The 19,830-nt window shown below is 53.6% G+C and overlaps 6 protein-coding genes across 6 annotated transcripts; 2 read left to right on the top strand and 4 right to left on the bottom strand.

Annotated features, from left to right (window-relative positions):
- Nucleotides 1-820: 820 nt before the first annotated feature.
- On the top strand, nucleotides 821-3,535 carry AB675_468 (Sensor histidine kinase RcsC; the record flags this gene model as incomplete). The annotated part of the gene is made up of 1 exon (XM_018144846.1): nucleotides 821-3,535. One exon carries the CDS (start codon nucleotides 821-823, stop codon nucleotides 3,533-3,535), a length of 2,715 nt encoding a protein of 904 aa, XP_018006043.1.
- Nucleotides 3,536-5,231: 1,696 nt separating this feature from the next.
- AB675_467 (Transcriptional regulator CRZ1) lies at nucleotides 5,232-7,055 on the bottom strand (the record flags this gene model as incomplete). The annotated part of the gene is made up of 1 exon (XM_018144835.1): nucleotides 5,232-7,055. One exon carries the CDS (start codon nucleotides 7,053-7,055, stop codon nucleotides 5,232-5,234), a length of 1,824 nt encoding a protein of 607 aa, XP_018005775.1.
- A 2,768-nt stretch (nucleotides 7,056-9,823) lies between these two features.
- Nucleotides 9,824-10,372, bottom strand: AB675_466 (uncharacterized protein; the record flags this gene model as incomplete). Its single annotated transcript, XM_018144824.1, has 1 exon — nucleotides 9,824-10,372. One exon carries the CDS (start codon nucleotides 10,370-10,372, stop codon nucleotides 9,824-9,826), a length of 549 nt encoding a protein of 182 aa, XP_018005500.1.
- Nucleotides 10,373-10,948: 576 nt separating this feature from the next.
- Nucleotides 10,949-12,409, top strand: AB675_465 (uncharacterized protein; the record flags this gene model as incomplete). Its single annotated transcript, XM_018144813.1, has 2 exons — nucleotides 10,949-11,668; nucleotides 11,756-12,409. 2 exons carry the CDS (start codon nucleotides 10,949-10,951, stop codon nucleotides 12,407-12,409), a joined length of 1,374 nt encoding a protein of 457 aa, XP_018006057.1.
- Nucleotides 12,410-13,833: 1,424 nt separating this feature from the next.
- On the bottom strand, nucleotides 13,834-14,666 carry AB675_464 (uncharacterized protein; the record flags this gene model as incomplete). Its single annotated transcript, XM_018144804.1, has 3 exons — nucleotides 13,834-14,419; nucleotides 14,471-14,555; nucleotides 14,624-14,666. 3 exons carry the CDS (start codon nucleotides 14,664-14,666, stop codon nucleotides 13,834-13,836), a joined length of 714 nt encoding a protein of 237 aa, XP_018005678.1.
- A 1,965-nt stretch (nucleotides 14,667-16,631) lies between these two features.
- On the bottom strand, nucleotides 16,632-19,722 carry AB675_463 (uncharacterized protein; the record flags this gene model as incomplete). Its single annotated transcript, XM_018144793.1, has 5 exons — nucleotides 16,632-17,234; nucleotides 17,278-18,592; nucleotides 18,640-19,184; nucleotides 19,259-19,537; nucleotides 19,591-19,722. The coding sequence occupies 5 exons, from the start codon at nucleotides 19,720-19,722 to the stop codon at nucleotides 16,632-16,634; spliced, it is 2,874 nt and encodes a 957-aa protein (XP_018005511.1).
- Between the last annotated feature and the right edge of the window lie 108 nt (nucleotides 19,723-19,830).

Here is a 19,830-nt window from a genome sequence, read left to right as displayed (position 1 = left end):
GTAATTTTGGCATTGCGAAAGAACGCCTCTTTTCTAATCTCGAACGCCTCTTTCGCACCTGCCGGCAACTTGCCGTCCGCCTCACGACTCCTCTGACGTGCCACTACTGAGGCCAACTATTCAGCCTGTGGTGTTCTTAACGCTGTTCTCCTTGCGACTCTCCACCAGACTTCCTAATAACAGCGAACGCCGAGCGCGAATTAGACCTCAATCTGAGAATCTTGCCTACTGCCACATTAGTATACTCTTGTGACAACATCTTGGTCCTTTCAAGTAGCCAGTGCGTAAAGTCCGGAAAAGTCATCTTCGTCAGCGCCGACTCGAGCATTCGTCAAGTCAAGCAGAGACCGCTGTGCTTGGGCCTCCTCCACAACTCTTCCGTCTTTCTTCGACGCTTGGGCTTTTGCGTTGCACGTCTGCCCTTACGTTATTCTGACAGCTCTGCAATTTACCCTTGGATGTAACCTGATAGAGCGACATTCTGGCATACCGCATCTTCATACAGGCCCGACGCGAAACTCAGAACTCAGCTTGTCCCACTGTTTGCGCAGCGTAAAACCCAACACCGCATTATCAATCTGCGCCCGATATCCGTCTTGAACTTCCGTTCAAACCTACCACTCTTTCAGCAGACCGATCCACGTTTTCGTCTCTCCCACGTTGCGAGTGTCGTCGTCCACGAGGCGCGTACTTCCACTCCCGGTCACGAACAACATCTGTAGACACCTGTGTCAACTCTGGAGGAAAGGAAAAATCCGAAATGATCCTACGGGAACGTTCACGTTGGTAACACTGGGCCTGAACTCTATGAACCGTAGAGATGACAACAAAACCTCTGGCGGAAGTCGACAAGCCGCCTATAGCGCGGTCAACGCTATGCATATCGAGTTCACAGCCTGGTGTGACTATACACGCCGGTGATCCAGCATTTGGACCATCCATACAAAGGCTCTTCCCAGCAGCCGAAAATGACGCAGCGGAAAAGCTGATGCGGCTGAAGGCATCCCTCAAGGCGTGCAAGACCGAAGTATTTTGGAGCAAATTGATGGATGGCTTGACCGACATTGCTGACGCTCAATTCGGATTCGTTGCGAAACGAATTCTCGCCTCTGACCACGATGTCGCTGTGGAAATGCCTCCGATTGGCGAACCTGGAGCGTGCCTGATGGGTGTGGCCTGGTACTACAACAACGGAGAAGGCATATCAGGCATGCACAATGACGTTCAATACAAAGCATATGCCAGTCCTTGTGCGCATATGAAGCATGACAAGGTCTTCATCATTCCGGACCGACTTAACGAATTCATTACCAATAATCCGAACCCTATGCCATTCGCCGCAGAGGCATACATTGCCGTTCCATTGTTCCATGAGGGCAAATGCTTCGCCCATTTTGGGGTTCTGTGGCATCAGGCTGGTCTCGCGAAGAAGACCCTGTCCTGGGCGTTTCTGGAGATGATCCTGCATTCACTGGAGGATATGGTCATCGACCGTCTTGTTTCTGGTCAAAGCTTTGTGAAGAAAGCGGCTCAGACCATGACTCCGCCCGAGTCGGTACCCGCTGCAGTCATTCCACAAGAGGTCGTCAATGCGCAACAATCGCTCAAGCCATACGCTAAGAGCCTCTCGCACGAACTTCGGACACCAATGCATGGTGTCGTGGGAATGCTGGATATCATGCATGCCTCGGTCCAGGAACAGGTCGAAGGATCTGCGAACAGCAAGATACGTGGCGTGTTCCAGTCCTTGAGGGACAACATCGAGACTGTCCAAGACAGCGCGAAGCGCGCCGTCGAAGCTGCTGACAATGTTGTCCATGCTTACGATATGAACATGCAGATACCGGATACTCCTTTGCAAGATACAGATTCTCCAGCAGTGGCGGGAACGGCATACTTTGACTACAAGCCTGCGAGAGTCATCGAAGGCAACGATATCCAGTGCGGAACTCATAAACGTCGCCGAAGCGCAGAAAATAGCTGGCAATTTGGTCCGCCCAACAAGATTCGTGCTGTCGATGCACCACGACAGATTTCGCCACGCACCACCAACAGCCCAACACGAGCTCCATTTTCGTCACCTTCACTTCTGACCCCAGACACGCTGCCGACTGCCACGGTACGTGAAACGCCAGTGATGACACCGAGTAGTGACGTGGAAGGATATCCAACTCCAGGACTTCGGCAAACCTCTATACGGCTATTGCTACCAGTGGTCATCAACGACGCGCTAAGAGTTGGAGGAAGACCCGACTCGGCGATCAGTGAACCGATAGACCTGGGAGAACGGATAGAGGTCCGAAGTCGGTCGTCGAACGGTCATACTTCACAAAAAGATATCGAATGGACGGTCGATCCACAAGTGCCAGAGTCATTTCTGGTCGACGAACGGGATCTAGCTAAGCTGGTATACGAGATCTTTCTGAACGCGTTCAAGTTCACCAATGAAGGAAAGGTCACCTTACATGTCAAGCTGTCGACTAGTCAGAAGTATCTGCTCATTAACGTCTGCGATCAGGGCGATGGCATTCCATTGGACTTTCAACCACGCCTGTTCCGACCATTTTCGCGCGAAGATAGCTCAACGACCCGGGCAAGAGAAGGATTGGGACTGGGTCTGATGGTTGCTAGGGGACTTGCACGACGGCTGGGTGGCGATGTGAGCCTGACTAGGTCCGAACTCGACGGACCGAACAAAGGCTCCGACTTCGAGATCCGCGTTCCTCTCGAGCCGGGCGCGGCAACAAGTCGAAGCGGAACGCCAGTCAACAACACACCGGACCCGTCGAGAAGTGTCTTCAGGAACACGGCGAGCGCCACGCCGAGAGCGACGCCGAGATCGCCAAATGCCATCTTTAACCTCAATCCTACTAGTCGAAAGGCTTCTTCGCCACTGAGGCCCAGAACAGCAGGCAAGGAGAACACAACCGGGCCAGAGACTATTCCGGCAGGAAAGACAAGGCGCCTCTCTCCCGCAGTCATGCGAGATAGTTATGACAAGAAGCTGGCAACAAAGCACCCCCTGACCTTTTTAGTTGCGGAAGACAACAAGATCAACCGCAAGCTCCTGGTAAACATGCTTGGCAAGCTCGGCTACAAGGATGTCTACGAGGCATTTGACGGAAAGGAGGCAGTCCGGATCATGCACGAGATCCGCCAGTCCCGACAATCGTCTAGGGAGCGGCGGATGTCTGATTCGGGAAGAACGAGATCGAAGGAGCGGCCGGTGAAAGCAAATCTTAAGCCTGTGGACGTGGTTTTGATGGATCTGTGGATGCCTGAAATGGATGGCTACCAGGCTGCCGAGGAGATTATGCGGATGTATGGCCCTGGGTCCCCGGTTGAGGAAGATGGCTCGTCCTCGACAACGGGATGTAACGATTTGACGCTACCTACGATCCTGGCTGTCTCGGCAGACGTGACGGAGCAGGCGATTGAGAGGGCGACGAGGACGGGCATGGAGGGCTTCATGACCAAGCCGTACAGGATTAGAGATCTGGAGAAGCTGATCGTGGAATTCTGTGTTAGAGAGTGAAAGAACAACCATGGTGTTGCGATCCTATGGAGCTAAATGACTGATGGCTACGAGAAGAGAAGCAGACATATTCGTTGAGTCGCTCGAACCATAATGAAGCTTGTCTTGTTGACTTATCATGACTGACTCACAAAGCCTTCTTTCTGTAAGCGCATCAACGTGCCATGCAGGAGCACACCGCAACCGCTGATTCTCATCAGAAACTGCATGACGAATACCTCCCGCGATTGTCCTACGAGATCATCCGGCCTGGAATAGAGCTCGACTGAGACCGGGTGACAACATCGCCATCACAACCGCACCTTCCTTGGACGACCACATCTGCTAAACAGGCAACAGCAGGAGGAGCACGCCAGCGTTCGCTTCTTTCCATTGATGCTCCTTGACTGCACTGTCAGCGGCAGGTGCGCTCCATCCCAACAGCTCCTTCCTTGGTCGCCCGACTTGTCAACCGGCCCAGGTAATGCCCGTGCGAGACCGGATGACAAGACCCTGTCGGAGCTGCGTGGACAGATACTCCCGGTCACAGGTCCGCACGGTCGTTCGACAGCAACAGCATCTACTCAGACACGCTCTCCTCAGCAGCAGGCTAGGTCAGCCGCAGTTGCTTTTGTCATGGACCGCCCACGCTTTCGAGCAATTTCGCAGTGAAGCTACATACCCAAGTCCCCAGCACGTTCTTCATGATCGATCGTCGTCGCGTTGGATAGTATCCGCCAGCTCAGCAATGTGGATTGATAATCTGAGCCAGCCAGGTCGCGAGTCTTGAATCAATGGAAAGCTGCCAAGTGGTGTTTAGCAGCTTTGAGCAGTGTTCAGTCGTGTTCGGCATTGTTTATCGGTATTTACTTAGGCTACGCCTGTACCTGCCTGTCACGTACGTGAGACGGAGTCGGAAGGGGAGTTGAGACAGATCAAAGGAGAGAGGGAGATAGAGGGAATGAATGAGTGAGATAGAGGAAGGGGGAAGCAAGATAGAGGGAATGGAAGAGGAGACAGAGAGATGGAGAGCAGGAGGCAGAGGGAGAACGGGAAAGAGAGATCGACCTCAGATTTGTACAACCATGCCATTCTCTTTTCCATAATGGTACATATTATCAATATCCTAGTATTGCCCTCCCCAACTATGGATAATGGTATCTCATGCCAGCCTTTCACGGCTCCCATCCTTTTTGCATGCCACATGTCGGCTGTTTCCCATAATAATCATCTCTGTGTGCTGTGATATGTGCTGGTTTCGCATCTCTGTTGGGTGCCTGTACTCTTCGGACCATAAGCCGACGCAGCTGTGAGATCATCATAGAGTCAGATCGCCGCTGGTGCTGGTGGCTGTGAGTCACATCGAAGCAAGGCTGGAACGAAACTGTAGCTGTAGTGCAATGTTTTCTGATGTACAGTACTCTTTTGCTTCTGATGCCGTGCTGGTGGCCTCCTTGCCAATTCTGAGACCCTGTGAACGAGTGTAACGCCGAGTTAAACGAATGAAAGTCCACGTTGTCGTGGACAAGTGAAATTTGCCGAGCCAACTTGATGAGGGGTATCGATGAAGATGCAGATGCTATGCTGAAAGGAAACGATTGATTTTGAAAAGGTATTGTTCGATGAATGTAGACTGTACAGCCACGAGGTCCTCCTCAACAAGCGCCGTGAGCGAGTGCCTCGGAGGCGGAGCACTGTTTGTGCCTGACTGGCTCTCCTAGTTAGTGCGAGGCTGCTGACCAGTAGCTACCGCCAATTGTGACCTGAGTGAGTCGATTTCGCCTTGCATGCTGTTAACACGATTTTCAAGGTTCTTGATGACAGCCCATAGGCGGTCCTTATCCGGATAAGCTTCTCCACTTCCGTGGCCGGACAGGCCGTGACTAGACAGACTGTTGCTGTGGGATGACAGCGGACCACTGGCCATGTGATTGGGAGGACCGGTCGGCTGAGTTGGAGGATGAGTTGGAGTGCCTTGGCTTGCAAGGGTGAAACGAGGATCTGGCATCGGTGGTGGCAAAGTGCTGCTAGCAGAGACATTGACATTTAAGGACGACGACCCTGACCCTGCACCACTTCGAGGGTATGACGATGGTTGTGGGAACTGACTCATGCTTGGAGAACGATTCCGGTCCGATGGACCACCAAGCGAGTTCCTTTGACTAACACCAGGTGACAACGGCTTGGGACTTTCTGTCAGTGGATTTTGGGCGAAAATACCACCGGGTCCACCATGCCGTGATGTACCAGACCCGGACCCAGGAGCTTGAAATCCTAGACTCGGGTTTGATGGTCCAGAGCCCGATGAATTCGTTCCCGTGGCACCATAGCCGCCATGTCGGCCATAGCTGCCACTGGCAATTCCACCTGGTGGACGACCTTGGATGGGTGGGTATGTACTCGGCAAGCGATTGCCGTGATCTGGATCGTCAAATGTATCGTCTCCAGATGGCGCCTGTCTTCGAATGCTGGGAGGACCGGGCATGCCATTCCCGTCCTCGTCCATGGCTTCTGGCTCGCCGTACATGGTCATGTCCATAGATTCATCGCCGCCTTCCATGTCGTCGTCACCGCCAAAACTGTCGATGCTGGCTCTGCGTCCGGCACACCCACCCGGCCCTTTATTGTGGCGAGCAAGTGCATCGCCTCTGGCAAACTTCCGACCGCATTTCGGGCAGATGTGATTTCTCTCACCAGTATGGAGCTTCGTATGGCGCTTGAGATCGTGCAAACGTCGGAAACGGGATTGACACGTCGAGCAGACGTATGGTTTCTCTTGACTGTGCGTCAATAGATGACTCTTCAGGTTATGGTGACGAGTGAACTCGGTGGCACAGTATGGGCATTTGTGCTTTTTGCTGGATGGGGATCTTGTACCTTGCCGCGTATTTGAGCCTGGCAGACTCATTCCTCTTCGAGCTGCGTCACTCCCTGGCTGTAGCAGAGGCGGCGGGAACGTGAATGCCTTATTGCCATCTTCGGGCGACATGGACACGTCGCCTCCAGCAGAAGCGTGTCTTGCTGTTTCGTCCATGGGCAATGGACTCCCCACCGTTGTGGTCATGCCTGACGGTCCAGGCAAGCTCTCGAGGGTTGCCAGGCTGGACATGCTGACGGGACTGGTCTGTGTGATGCCCTCAGCTGCTGTGTTGGTGTCGGCTGGCGCACCGGGAGTCTGTGTGAGATTTGCGGCTACTTCAGCCATCGGGGCGCTGACTGTTGTCGCAGGGTTTGGTGTCTGTGGACCAGTCGCCCTCGACATCTCCGGTTGGTTACCGAGTAAGGCATTGAGGGCTTGTACGGCAGGGTTTGGACTTGTCTCAGTCGATGGTGGGGTGGGCTTGGTCTGGTTCCTAATCTCTTCCTGCGCGGCAGCAGCAGTCATAAGAGGTGGCATGAGCTTGCGCTTCTTCCCCGGACGGGTGTCCTCCGCCTCGGAGCTACCGCTACGGGCCACCTTCTGAGTTGGTGTTTTGAGCAACGCCGGGTCGGGGTTTGCAGCTGCTTCAGGAGCGGCGAACGACGGGCTGATCTCAGCCATCAACTATCATTGGCAATCTTAGGGAAGGTTGTACTGTGAGTTGTTAGTATAGCGCAAGAATTGGGGCATGTTGCATGCGACAGCGAATCCGACCGAGGCAGCGGGATGAACAGAACGTTGGGCATCGCACGTACGCTCATAAATGTTGCTGAATGATTTTCAGGTAATCGTCCAAGTCGTAGGCAATGTCACGGCTGGATGTGGTCTCGCGGCGCCTCGTGGGCCGGTCCGATGCTTTGCGACAGTGCAGCGCACGCGTGGGAGAAATCCTACAATCGATAGTGACGTGATATGCTGTTGGGACGAGGGAAATCGGGGTGCGTCGACGAAGACCGGCTGTCGAAGAAAGGGCAATTGCTTCGGGCGCAAGACTGTTGGAGGTGTAGTATACGGCGATGGCGACGGTGAGCTCGAGAGGTGTATACGGCGTACGGTGAAAGGTGTTGTATCGAGGACCAGCAGGATAGGAAGGAAGAGAAACAGTGGCTTGTGAAGTGCTGAGGCTGAGCCTGTGGCCCAAGTGACAGACTGGGTTTTATTTTGGAGGCGAAAGTGACGATGTGGGCACTGCTGGAACTTGGTTTTGAACTGTGGTTGATGGACGGGACTCGGGAGAGGGTGCTGTGGCGCAAGGGTGGCTCGTCGGGCGGCCTCTCAGGTCTCGGGATCGTAAAGTGCTCGATTTGATCGAGTAGCGATGAAATCTCGATGATGCGTGATGTGTTGTCACAGTGTTATGCGAGAACCGCGTCGACGCCGATGTGACAACGAAGATGAATAGTCACAGGTCAGACGTGAGGAGTTGAGAGAAAAAAACCCTCCACGATGCTGCTAAGAAAGAGACTGGAGGTATAGTAGTCACTACCGGTGCCCAGGGTAAACGCAAAGGCCTGCAACTAGGAAGCCTAACAACAACGCCCTCCCCGATATTCACTCCCGCTGTGACGCCACAGGCCTCCGTATTCGAGCAACGCTTGAACAAGGATTAGGCTGGGAGCAGCTCCTCAAAGCGCCACGATCAGCGTCATCGCATCAGCTATTCTAGGCCCTTTTGGGGTGCTGTCGCTCGCTTCGCGCAAGGGACACTCCACGCCGTTATTCGCTTTGATCTCAGCTCACATGCGATCGAAACAACAATCTAAGACAACGCCCAATATTCTACGTCGAGTCGTTCGCTAGCATACGTAGTGCCGTAGAACGCTCTGGGTGGAGAGACAGTCAAGCCACCAGACTCTCGCCCATGAACCTGTCAGATGCAAGCAAGCCGACAGCCTGAGTTCATTCGTCGATCGAGAATCAGACCTCAGCTCTTTCAAGCCACTGCCTCCAGGCACCGGTTGAGCGTGATGTGGCTAGCTTTACGTCAATGTCCTTATGAGCACGAAGTCGGGCCCAACGCGCCGGGTTCTTGCGCTCGTTGAGATCGAGGCTGCCTTGCGACAGTAGGCCAGCGTGCAACAATCATTGTCCACACCGCAGGTGAACATAAGCTGCATAACCAATCTGTCTCATCGCCTACTACTGCCCCAAAATATGCATCGTGCCAAAGTACTAAAGCCAAGAGACGGCCTCCCCGAATCGGTAGGTACTCGATAGTCGATATACCTTCTCATGTACCAATATCGTCCGTCATCTCGGTTTTTGACTTCGTGGCTGTGACCACCAGAGTTGTGCGATCGGGTACCTTACGCAGCAATGTCGGATGGTTTTCTTGACCTTGACCATGACCGGGAACAAGCAGTGTTGTCTGTTTGCCCATAATCGTACGTTGAGGCTCAGTACTTGGGGATTTGTAGTTCTCCATTATTCAATGATTTCTTCCAAGTTGTGGCCGCTTTGACGATCCGACCTGGTGCTAGGAGCATCATCGATGCGGAGCCGACGCCACAACTGCCGCTACTAAATAATGCTCCGAGCTCACACATCGAATTTCGACCTTGTTGCCACCAGCACGAGAACCAGAAGCTCGAGCAGTCTAACATCCGGCCGACTCATGATCTACGAGTCTGCCCCTTCGAAGTCTTGACCAGCGTCCCAGCTCATCTTCCGACATCTAGAATCGATCGACCGCGAAGCTTGATGAACTGCGAGATAAACTCGGGCAGCGGGCTCGCGCCGAGAATTCGTCTGATCGACCGCCGGACTTCTGTTGCAGCCAATCGTGGCACTCACAACACATCTGAGAACTGTTCCAAATTTCGGACTTGGCATTTCTTCTCCTCAAAACCCTGACGATCAATCCACAAAGCTCGAGAGCTTGCCGGGCATCAGCCCACTGCCTGCCACTTGGAGCCGGCAGTCGATGGAGTTCGAGACGTCAGTACCCTGGCACTACAAGCAGATCTTCGCGCTACAGCGGAAGCAACTTGCGTAGCCAACCACAGGTAGGATGGGTTCCGGTGGAAGAGATGGCTGGCAAGACGTCGCGTTGTAGATCCTGGTTGCCAACGCGTCAATCACAGCGGCGGCAAAGATTTCTTGCGCGTCGTCAAGTTGACCGAAATCCTCGAGACGAACATTAGTGTCCCGAAAGACGCGCTGGCAATGCTTTCCTGTTACATCCAACAGGGCCTTCTTACCGATGCTGATGGGACCACGAGCATGAGTTAGTGTTAGAATACTTGTGCTAACGGCGACAGATATTCAATACTCGCTTGATCCTTCCAAGGCGACCGCAAGAATCGACCGTGGCATCAAGCCTTTGCTCAGGTAAGCTCGAAGACCATGAACATGTACAATCCACAACATCTTGAGACTTCGTCTGGCCCTTATTTTCCGCTCTGAAGCAGCGCCGTCGATGTCTTCAGAACACCCATCAACACCCTCGTCTTCTCCGCATCCAACCACTCCTGCACCCTCTCAATCTTACCTCCACCATCCTCCGCGCTCCCTTCGAAAGTGATCACAAATAGGTACTCGTTCTTCAACCCGCCATTTTCCCGAGCTTGCCTCAACAACGTTTTCCCCTCCTCATCACCCTCCAACAATCCTTTGACCTTTTCGCTCAGAACTACCTCACCTTCAGCATGCACCGTCACCAACGCCTTCTCATTTCCACTCTTCTCATCCTTAGTCACACTCTCGATAACCTCCAGTGGGTTGACGGGGAATGAGTCCAGAATCCCACTCTCGAACATATGGGCGAGGCGCTGGCCTTGGCTGTCCCGGGACTGAGGCGGGAAGCCGAGGGACGCGGGGTGCATGGTCCACACGGCGTCGGGGTGGATGAGAGAGATGAGGGTGTTGTAATCGAGGGTCTTGAATGTTTCTAGGAGCGCGAGGGCGGTGGCGCGGGGCGTTGTGGGTTGAGAGGCCATTGCGTTGGAAAGTCTCCCGTGTAGTAAGCTACGCGATGGCTGATTGGGACTGACGTCGCGGCTAGATGGGCTGTTGAGCGTATGATGTGCTATAGCTGAGCGTTTGTTATTGTGTTGTGAGAAAGGCGATGTGTCTCGAGGTAGAGGTAGGCTAGTGCAAATATATAGTTGTACACATTTGCTTACATCAAGCAATTCCTTACCCCAACCCCGAGATTCATGATCAACTCTAGCTCCGGAGCACGATCTCTCTTTGAGGCTCCATTACCGCAAAATGCTCACCGTGTGGAACACAGTCGGTTTGCACCGGTCACGCCTTCATTTGCTCGCCCTCCTGATCTTCTCCACTTAGAGACTTGTAGGATCTTGGTCAAGCGAGAGGCGCGGCTGTGGCTGTGTACATGGGGCGTCTTCATTCATCACTGTCCAGGTTTCTCGACCGAGACAGGATGCAGTGGAGAGGACGAATATGACCTCAAACTGCCCAGGGAAATGAATTCGAAGACTGCTGTATGATCAGAGCACGACGACGCTGTTCAGTCTCAACAGAGACACCTCCCAGACCAGCGCTCAAAGATGGTCCCACGCAGTCTCGACAATGCTGCAGTCACATCAATACCACCAGAGCTCTCCTGTTGGTCCATTCTGTGGGCTCTGGCCGCTGTTGTAACACATTGCATGCTACAGCCATCCTTCAACAGCTACTTCTGGAATTCGACGGCATTCGAGGGCTCCTTATCGCCACACCGATCCTCGCCATTCATCTGCCTGGCCGACTCAGCCGTTGATATCTATCTGTTATTCCGCCCCCGTTCTGACGCCTCATCTATTGAGCACAAATCCAGCAAGCATGGGGTGCTGACCCGGCTGGCACTCTACCTTCTAGGAGTGCTGCCGCAGTCGCTCAAAATCCTCAGCGCTCGAGGCATCCCAATCACCCAAGCCATCGTGGCGGCTTTCTTGCTGTCGTCTACCGTCAGTCTGGTCTGCTCACTCATGCTAGATTCCCACGACGAGCGACTACGTGACTTTGCCTCGAACCTGAAAGGTCCTGAAGAGCCTGTCCTCGGCCTCTTCTCGCCTAAGGCCCGAGCATCACTATTGGGTCTTATCGTGTTTGTCGGTCATGTTATCGGCATTATCATGGTCTTCCATCACCACAAGGACTTGATAGGGTTTGATGCGCCGCAAGATGTCCAGAATGCCTTTCAATGGATAGTTGACACTGGCAGTATTGTGTACCTCGCATACACACTGCAAAACACAGCTTTCATAGTTGTTGGCAAAAGATCTCCTGTAAGTACCGTTCTCTGTGAAGATCCTGCTCTGTCACAGGAGAAATCTATTGCTTGCTTCCACAAAACGCTGACTTACTCGCTTCAGATTCCACCGCTGCCTGCGCTACAGCTCCTCGTATGCACCAATCATCTGTGTTTCAATGATTTACTTCGATCGAGCGGCAGGGCACGAGCCAAACAACAACAGTCATCTGACAGGGTTCCAGGCACCATCACTGTGACCGCCACTCTAACCATCGTATGCTACCTGGTCGCTTGGGCTTTGCAATCTGTTGGGCAAGCCGTGCACGCCCGGTGCTCTTCTGGACGTCGGTCGAACGAGTCCGATAACTCGATAGAACTGAGCCCCACCGCACCTGTTGCTGCGGAACGAGGTCCTTCTGCAGCGGCTGATACAACCAGCGAAGCGGTCACCGAACAGGCCGACCTCGTTGCCCCGGAAGAGGTTGAGAGGGACGTCCCAGTATCAGAACTGACTCCCAGCCAGATGTTCTTCAGGGTCGTGTTTTGGATATCAAAATGGATATTGATACTGGCCTGGCGGCTGTTCAAGGGCATAGGTGGGCCTTTCATCTACATGTTCAACTGGATCGAATTACACGTCAAGAAGCATCATCCGCTCCGAGGACCGATGATGACATTTGGCCTTGTGAATTTTGCTACGGCTGCGATCTACTACCTTGCTTTCTTCGATCCGCATGGGACGAAGGCGCCTGCATGGAGCCAAGCCCTGGGCTGAGACGAGGGCTGGCTGCCGAATGGGAACCAAGACATGTACCGCGAATGTGACCCTCGAAATCCGTTCACTTTTATAAAGCGAATCATTTTTCCTGGCGCCGGCAATATCGATCATCTCACCGACTCCGGCGAGGACAGAGCCTTTCGTGGACACGCTGGAACTTTGGAGTTGCATACGAATCGCCGCAGAAGCGGCACACGTACGGGCATTCCTCTTGTCCGTGGCCGCTGGTGAACTGTGTGAGCTGGTACGCCTCTGCGCTCGAAGGGCTAGGCCTCCTACTCGACCGAGAAATCAGACTTTTGATACACATGACGCCCGTCCGGTCGTGGGCGTCGCACTGCCGCTGCGAAACACCTTCCTGCTGATGGTGCGGCTTAATCGCTGGGCAACTAAGCTGTCGTCACGTTCCACTGTCGGAGGGCAGTCGGGGACAGCGCAGGAAGAGTAGCGCTGTGGTTCCGAAGAGGTTGTGTCGGATTCGACAATGCTCCTAGGCAGTTCGGATGAGCCACGACTTAGGCAGAAATGCTCTGGTCGATCTTCCGAGAGCGCCCTGTGCTGGACGAGGTCCGCCTTCTGGCAGAGTCCGATCTCAAAGCTCCTGATGATGAAAGACCAGGAGGTTAGAAACAAGACTGTCGAATCACTATGTGACCAAAGCAGACCGGCAAGAATAACGAAGCTCGGCCTTGATGTCCAGCTGCGTTTCTAATCTTGCGTTCAAGGCATCAGGCGTGGAAGAGACGCAAATCGTACATTGCACTGCTCTGAAAATGGTAGGCAAGGGCATTGCTCCTTATGCCATGCTGCGTTACCACAGGCCATGGACGCGTACTGCAAGGCCAGACCGCGTTGACATACCGCATTACTCCTGTCAGGCTTCGGGGGCTGGCAGTCTCATTGATAGGCAAAACGTGTCGTTTAAGCGCCGACTGGGCGTTTCAGAGCTGGTTTGTTTCTCTGATTCGGCACCTTGAGGAGGGCGCTAAACCTCTGACATGTCATTGCTGATCGCGCGGGTAATTATGGAATGAGCCTTGTTAGGAAGCACTCAGGTAGGTAGATGGAAGTGTCCGTCTTGCAACTTCTGGCTAAGGAGGGCTATTCGATCATAAGACAACTTGTATGCCGAGTCACTAGTCGTGAAGCGTCGTCTATACGAGCACAGACTAATGCATTCGCTAAATCTACGCTATGGAAGAGTCAACCTGAGGGCGTCCCACTGCGGGTCCATCTGCGAAGTTTCTGGGATCAGGCTCGAGGCGGTCTAGGCCTGACACGCTTCCACGAGGAGCAGACACTCTCGTGGCCGCGCTTAAGCATCGGATTCTCCCATGCACTGCCACAGAATCGGCAGATGTAGTTGCGGTGCCCCTGCCGGCCGCTGCAGGTGAAGCTCGCGCACTGGTACGCCTCTTCTCTCAGGGGATCAGGCTTGCTGGTAGGTTGAGGGTCTGGGTGTTTGATACACACCACCCTTTACAGCCCGGGGATTTGCAGCGGAATTGGGAGTAATCCTCTTCGTTGTGGTGCGCGACATAGAGACGGGGTCCTACATTGTCACTGCCCTTGACCGCCTGGCCGCAGCCTGGCAGAGCACGGAAGAAGTAACGATCGCGCTGGGTTAGGTGACCCCCATCTGTCGTGACCTTGTGATCAGCGAGACAGAACGCGCAGTTGAAGTCAAAGACAAGATTGGCGGCGTCGTCATCACACTTGCTGGATCCGCCATGGTCCGCAGATCGTAGTACGTCGGCACTTGCGGGTTCTTGAGTCAGAAATCCTTGCTGCTGGAAGCCGGCCGGTCCAAACTCTTGGCCACTGAAGGTCGAGTTGGACAGCGGTAGCGTAACAGATCGGCCGTGGCCATCAGTAGAGGCCCATGTGTGGACATCGTAGGCTGCGACTTCCGTCAGGGGCCTTTCCACAAAGTTCAATGGCGAGCCCTTTGGGACAAGTCCGCTCAGGGCGTTCCCACTGGATAGATTGACGGACCAGGGAGCAGGGCTACTACTGTCAGTTGCACATCTGACAGTACTCAAGCATGGCGTTACTGACCTCTGATCCCCGACGTCGAGGAGCACGGGATTTGGGTGACATTGAACAAAGCAGCGTCCCTGCTGGTCGATCAAGACTGCTGGAGCTGCGAAGGACGTTGGTCTGATGTTCATCAGTTCGCTGTCTATCGTGGACGTTTTGGCTGATGCTTACTTTGGTCTGCCGACGTCGTACGTTGGCCGTCGATGGTCTCCATCTACGCTAAAGGTTGGAGCATACTGGTCTCCAAGGTGAGACAGCTCGTCCGTATCCTCAAGACCTGCCTTCCCTCCTTGCGGTTTTCTGGCCCTTTATCAATGCACAGACTCTCAACGTGTCTGGCAAGGCGGTCGGTGGTTATCTGAACGTGTCTTGGGACTTTGAAGGGACAGGGAGGAGTGACGCCTACGTATGCTCAAGCCGCTTGCAAAGCCCCTATTCACTGACATGGTTCAACAGTGGGCTATCCTTGCGAGAGACGATCGCAGCACCAATTCATGGGAGGTCTTTCATGGTGAGTACCATTAACATATACTGTTGCTGAGAGCTCTGGTATCACTGGACACCTGCTCACGGGTCCACTCAGGAGTTCGCAGCTCTTCCAGTAACTACACTCTGGACCTCATCCTTTGGGAAGTTCCCTGCGAAGTACTTGATGGTGTGACAATCTACTTCTGGATCAATGACTTCGGCGACTATTACGCCGATTCGGGTCGTCAAGAGGATCACACTCTGCATGCATATGTCGACAAGCGTCTCAACTTTGGGGGAGTCCCAGAGGATTACACAACCAGTCCCCTTGCACCTGCTTGTCATGGGGCCACTTCCACTATGGAGAGACAAACAGTATCCGTCACAACCTTCACCTCAGGTATCATTTCATTCATGCAAAACCATGCCTACACCACGACTAGCGATATACACGCTGATGCAAGTGCCACGAGTCTGATCGACCCTCCCACAACCACTCCTGCGGAATCTCACGGAATTCCACTGTCTAAAGGTGCTATCTCAGGCGCTGTGATCGGCCCAGTACTGAGTATCAGCCTGGTATTCGTCACCTTTGTTTGCGTCTATGTCCGCAGGAGAAGGGAGCGCCAGAGGTCCGACAGTGATTCAAGCTATGGACATACAGCCCACCCATCTACAGCGCCCACGTCGAAACCCCCTGTCACAGCAGAGAAACCTGAGCTTCCGACCCAGTCCCCTGCGGTTCGCACGGCCTTTTGGAGGCAATCGTCAGTTCTATCAGCGCCGTGCCCATCTCCATATGAGCTCCAAAGTCCGATATTGACTGTGAGAAATGCCGCAGACGGACAGATGCCCTGCGAGCTATCTTCTGATGGCGGCATATGCCCTCCAAAAGCGTACGCGGCGTTAAGTAGATGCAAAATACACCATGACGGCGATGTTCGGGAACAATGAGTCACGTCGGCTAGCTCGATACAGGACGCCGCCCCAAGCGTGTGGACTCATTCACAGAGCCCATTTGAGCCAGTGTCAAAATTCTCTTCCAAAAAGACGGCATCGACTCGGAGCATGGCTATATTTGCGCCGTGTTCTGAAGCATGAGTCATGCTCGTCACGGGTATCCTACTAGGCCGGGGTGGGCGCTAAAGGTCCGACATTATTGCCCTGATCGCGTCGGTGGAATGCGATGAAGCTCACTTGGAGGTCATTTCGTACCAACGAGCCATCGTGGTTTTCGTGGTCAGGGAGGACTCTGAAGGTCTGACAACGTTTCGCGGGCCATATTAATGGCTGAAGATGGATGTCACTGGAGCGTCACTTACTACAACATAATTCACCATGGCTTTCCGGCCAGGGAGGGCGTTGGATGTCTGACATCGTTCCATTGAGCGAGCTGATGAAGTCGAGATGAGTATGACCAGAGCGTCACTGAAGTGTCACTTTATCGTTTCTTCAGCGTCGCTTGTGCGTCTCTTGATCGTCCCTGGATCGTCCCTTGATCATACTTCGAGCGTCGCTTGGGCGTGATGTGAACGTCAATCGGTTCAAATCATTCTATGTGGTTTACTGGCTGGGGAGGACTCTGTAGGAGATCAATGATCCCACCAAACGAATGCAACGCAGCAGGGGGTATCAAATGTCGTTATGCATGCCCTTTCCCACCGGGCGGCCCTTATGACTTCTTTTCCAAATGACCATTCGCGCCTCTATTCTATGCCAAACCCGTTCCCCGCTCAACATCTACCGCCATCACTCCAGCCAGGGAGTCATCTATACTCTCCAGCCACTCACCGACCGCAAGTTCTAGGGCCGTGTCGCCGCCCATCAAGTCAAGGAAAGACTCAAATGCCGTTTCGAACTCCTCGTCGCGTGGCGGCAGCGAGGCGATCGATTCTGCTGTACGAGACGGCTGGGTGCCTCTGACGATGTCGATGAACCAGTCGAGCAAACTCCACTGCGACCGTCGGTGCTCTTCTTCGCGAGTCTGCAGCTTGACAGTGTCTGCGAGCTCGTGCGCTGCCTGGCGAAGTTTGACCATCATGGGCTCATCGGGCAATTTTGCTGCGAATGATTTCAAGTCCTCGGCCATTTGCTTCGCTTCCGCAGCGCCCTTCGACTTCAGCTTACGTTGAATCTCATAGCCCTTCGCTAGACCAGCTCTTGATCGATCGACCCAATTGGCAAACGTCAGGACCAGGCTGGCCGCTTCGTAGGCTGTGTAACAGCCGTGCAGAACCGACCATGGCGCCCGGAAGCTGAACCATGACCAGGGTGAGTGTTGGTACAAGTGTAGCCAGCCAGCCTCGAAGAATCTCTAATATAAGCTCGCAAGTCGCCTCAAGGTTAGCCGGCCAGACTGCAAGCTCTTTTGCTTTAGTGGGAGTGTATTCGCCAGTGATAATGTTGTATATGGAGTGCGTTAGCCTCTCCATCTTCTGCTCCTGCGTTGTCAACTCGGATTCGTGCGACGGTTTCTCGGATGTTTTGACAGCCCAACCATGAGCTTTTTCGAGCATCGCAGATCCAGTGCCAGCTGTACCCGAACCCTGCCGTAGATAAGACCGAAGGTTCTCACAGAAGTACATTACAGCCAGCCACTGTTTTCCAGGGACCGGTCCACAGCTGAGCTTGTCCCATGAAGCTCGGTCTTCGGCAGAATTCGCTGGCACAATAGAGAAGTCTCTTAGATCGCGCAAGTCCTCGAGGGAACGGAATTGACTGAGGTGTACAACCTCAGGATTGCCGCAGTCTGTCATACGAACAAGCCTCCGCTCTTCGATGAGGTAGATTGCAGTTCCAATCGACGTATTTACCGATGCTCGGGTGGCAGCGGCATTTACAATATTAGTGTAGGCGCCTTCGCGCAACCCCTTCTTGATGCTGTCGGCCAACCCTTCCTCAACTCTGACGTTCAATCTCCATGCGGACTTGACCGCGTCGAAAGGAGCCAGCAACGTCTCGCCCTCTGGACCGTCGGCACTTGTAGAGAGTCCGGTTGGCTTATGGGGGTGTAGTGTAGAGATGCGCGTGAAAAGATGATGTGATACAGTCTCGAGCTGTAGGTTTTTAACAGACAGCCCAGCGTATGTGGACATCGCGAGGCTGAAGAATCCGAAATGGCGGCACAGCTCTATGAGCAGTAAGGTGTTTGGGAAGTATTCTTTGTACTTCTTGTACGTCAGATGAGCCAGCGCGAGAGCGCGATATAGGATGTTTGGTGAACAGCACGCGTGAGCACAATTGACGAGTGAGATGGCCGCGAGAAGCGCGAGCTCCGGGAGCTCTTTAGCTGTGGCTTCTTCGGGATCTCCTCTGATGGCATCACCATAGAGCTTCAACGCTTGCGCTGCGTGCTCAAGGTGGTGAGCTGGTGAAGGACTCCGTGTCAGCCTCTTGACTTTGAGCACGAGTGTCCGCTCGGTCAACCCCCCTCCAGCTCGAACATCGTCCTCGACGTATCGTAGGAAGCTCTCGCGCTGGGCAGGTGGTAGTGCACTCAAGGCTGGATAAAGGTCCTGAAAAGCGAAAGGCCTGGTCTTGTGCGCGTTGTAGTAGGTCTCGCACAGCTTCTGGGTCTGCATCTGCGATGCCCGCATTGCCGCAACGAGAGCTGACCGATTAGGCCCGCTCCTCAACGTGTGAGATTGTAGCGTTTGTATCGCATTCTGTTGCCTTGGTGTCTTTCAGCATCGTGCAATAGGGAGGGGCTAAGTACCTACGTTGGTGAAGCGCCTTTCTCCGCAGCTTCCACGAGGAGATTCCAGATCCGGTCGTCGGGATCTTTGCAGGCTTTTTGTTTGAGATCCAGCAGGTTCTGGCATACACCGACCGCTTCTGACCATTCCTCAGAGGCATGATAGGCGTCGAAAAGAAGAGCCGTGACCAGATCTGGGTCCTTATCGCGGACAATGTGTGTTTTCGCGCCCCAAATGAACCACAAGAGCTTCGCGGCTTCGAACGCATGTCCATTCGCTATATAGATTTCGACCAGCAACGACAACTCTTCTGGTGTAGTGATGGCTTGCGTATTCGCTTGTGCCTGAAATGCGTCTGTGAGTGCGGTTTCTTTTCGAGTCTGGGTTCGTACCTGTTCAGCTGTCATGGACTGAGCTGATTTGCTCACTAACGCATAGGCAAGCTTGCCATATGTTTCTCGGTCCTTCTCTGCCGTTTTAGTGTCCTTCTGTGTCAAGAAGTTCATGAGGATAGTCCAGAAGTAGTACTTTCGCTCGCTAGGAAAAGCTTTGCGTAGAGCCGCGACAGCCTGCCAAGAAGCTCACGTTAGCTTCTGATATACCCGCACAGGGCCTGTTGGCACATCTCGTGATTGTAACACACCGTGTTGGCATCTTGATATCTTCCTTCAGATGTGCAGTCATGTAGCCATGCCATGAGTAGCGTCGTGTCGGCCGTCTTCGAGGCATTTGCCGCCCTTTTGTATAGGTCCCTGCTGCCATACTCTTCGAGCCCTTTAGCCTTCAGGGCCTTCTTTATTGTCGTGATTGCATCGAGGTTGGTGACTGGCGGGACACGGTAGCACAATTGCCGTAATTCTTCTCCGCCTTTCAGATAGTGATTGGGATCCTGGTGCTGAAGCAGTACGGCGCCTTTGAGAGCCTGTCATTCCGCTGTCAGTACACCCTGTCTGCTCGATGGAGAGGTCTCTTCACCAGAAATCTATCCGACTTCTCGCCTTTCTTCTCCCATTTCTGACACTCTTTGAGAGCTTGTGGCAGCTTACCGGCGGAAAGAAAGTCCTCAATAGACCGGAGCCGCCGCTCCGTGACACTCGTATCGGCCATAAGATGTAGAAGAATGAGATACTTGTCCAAAGAAATAAGTATTGCGGGGTGGCCTTTGGAGAATGATCAGTTGGAGATGCAGATTTATAGTAGGTACTCAAGACCGGA

This window comes from Cyphellophora attinorum, assembly GCF_001299255.1.
Source record: "Cyphellophora attinorum strain CBS 131958 chromosome Unknown Contig1, whole genome shotgun sequence".
Classification (NCBI taxonomy): Eukaryota; Fungi; Ascomycota; class Eurotiomycetes; order Chaetothyriales; family Cyphellophoraceae; genus Cyphellophora; species Cyphellophora attinorum.
This window is presented reverse-complemented; position numbering and strand designations above follow the sequence as displayed.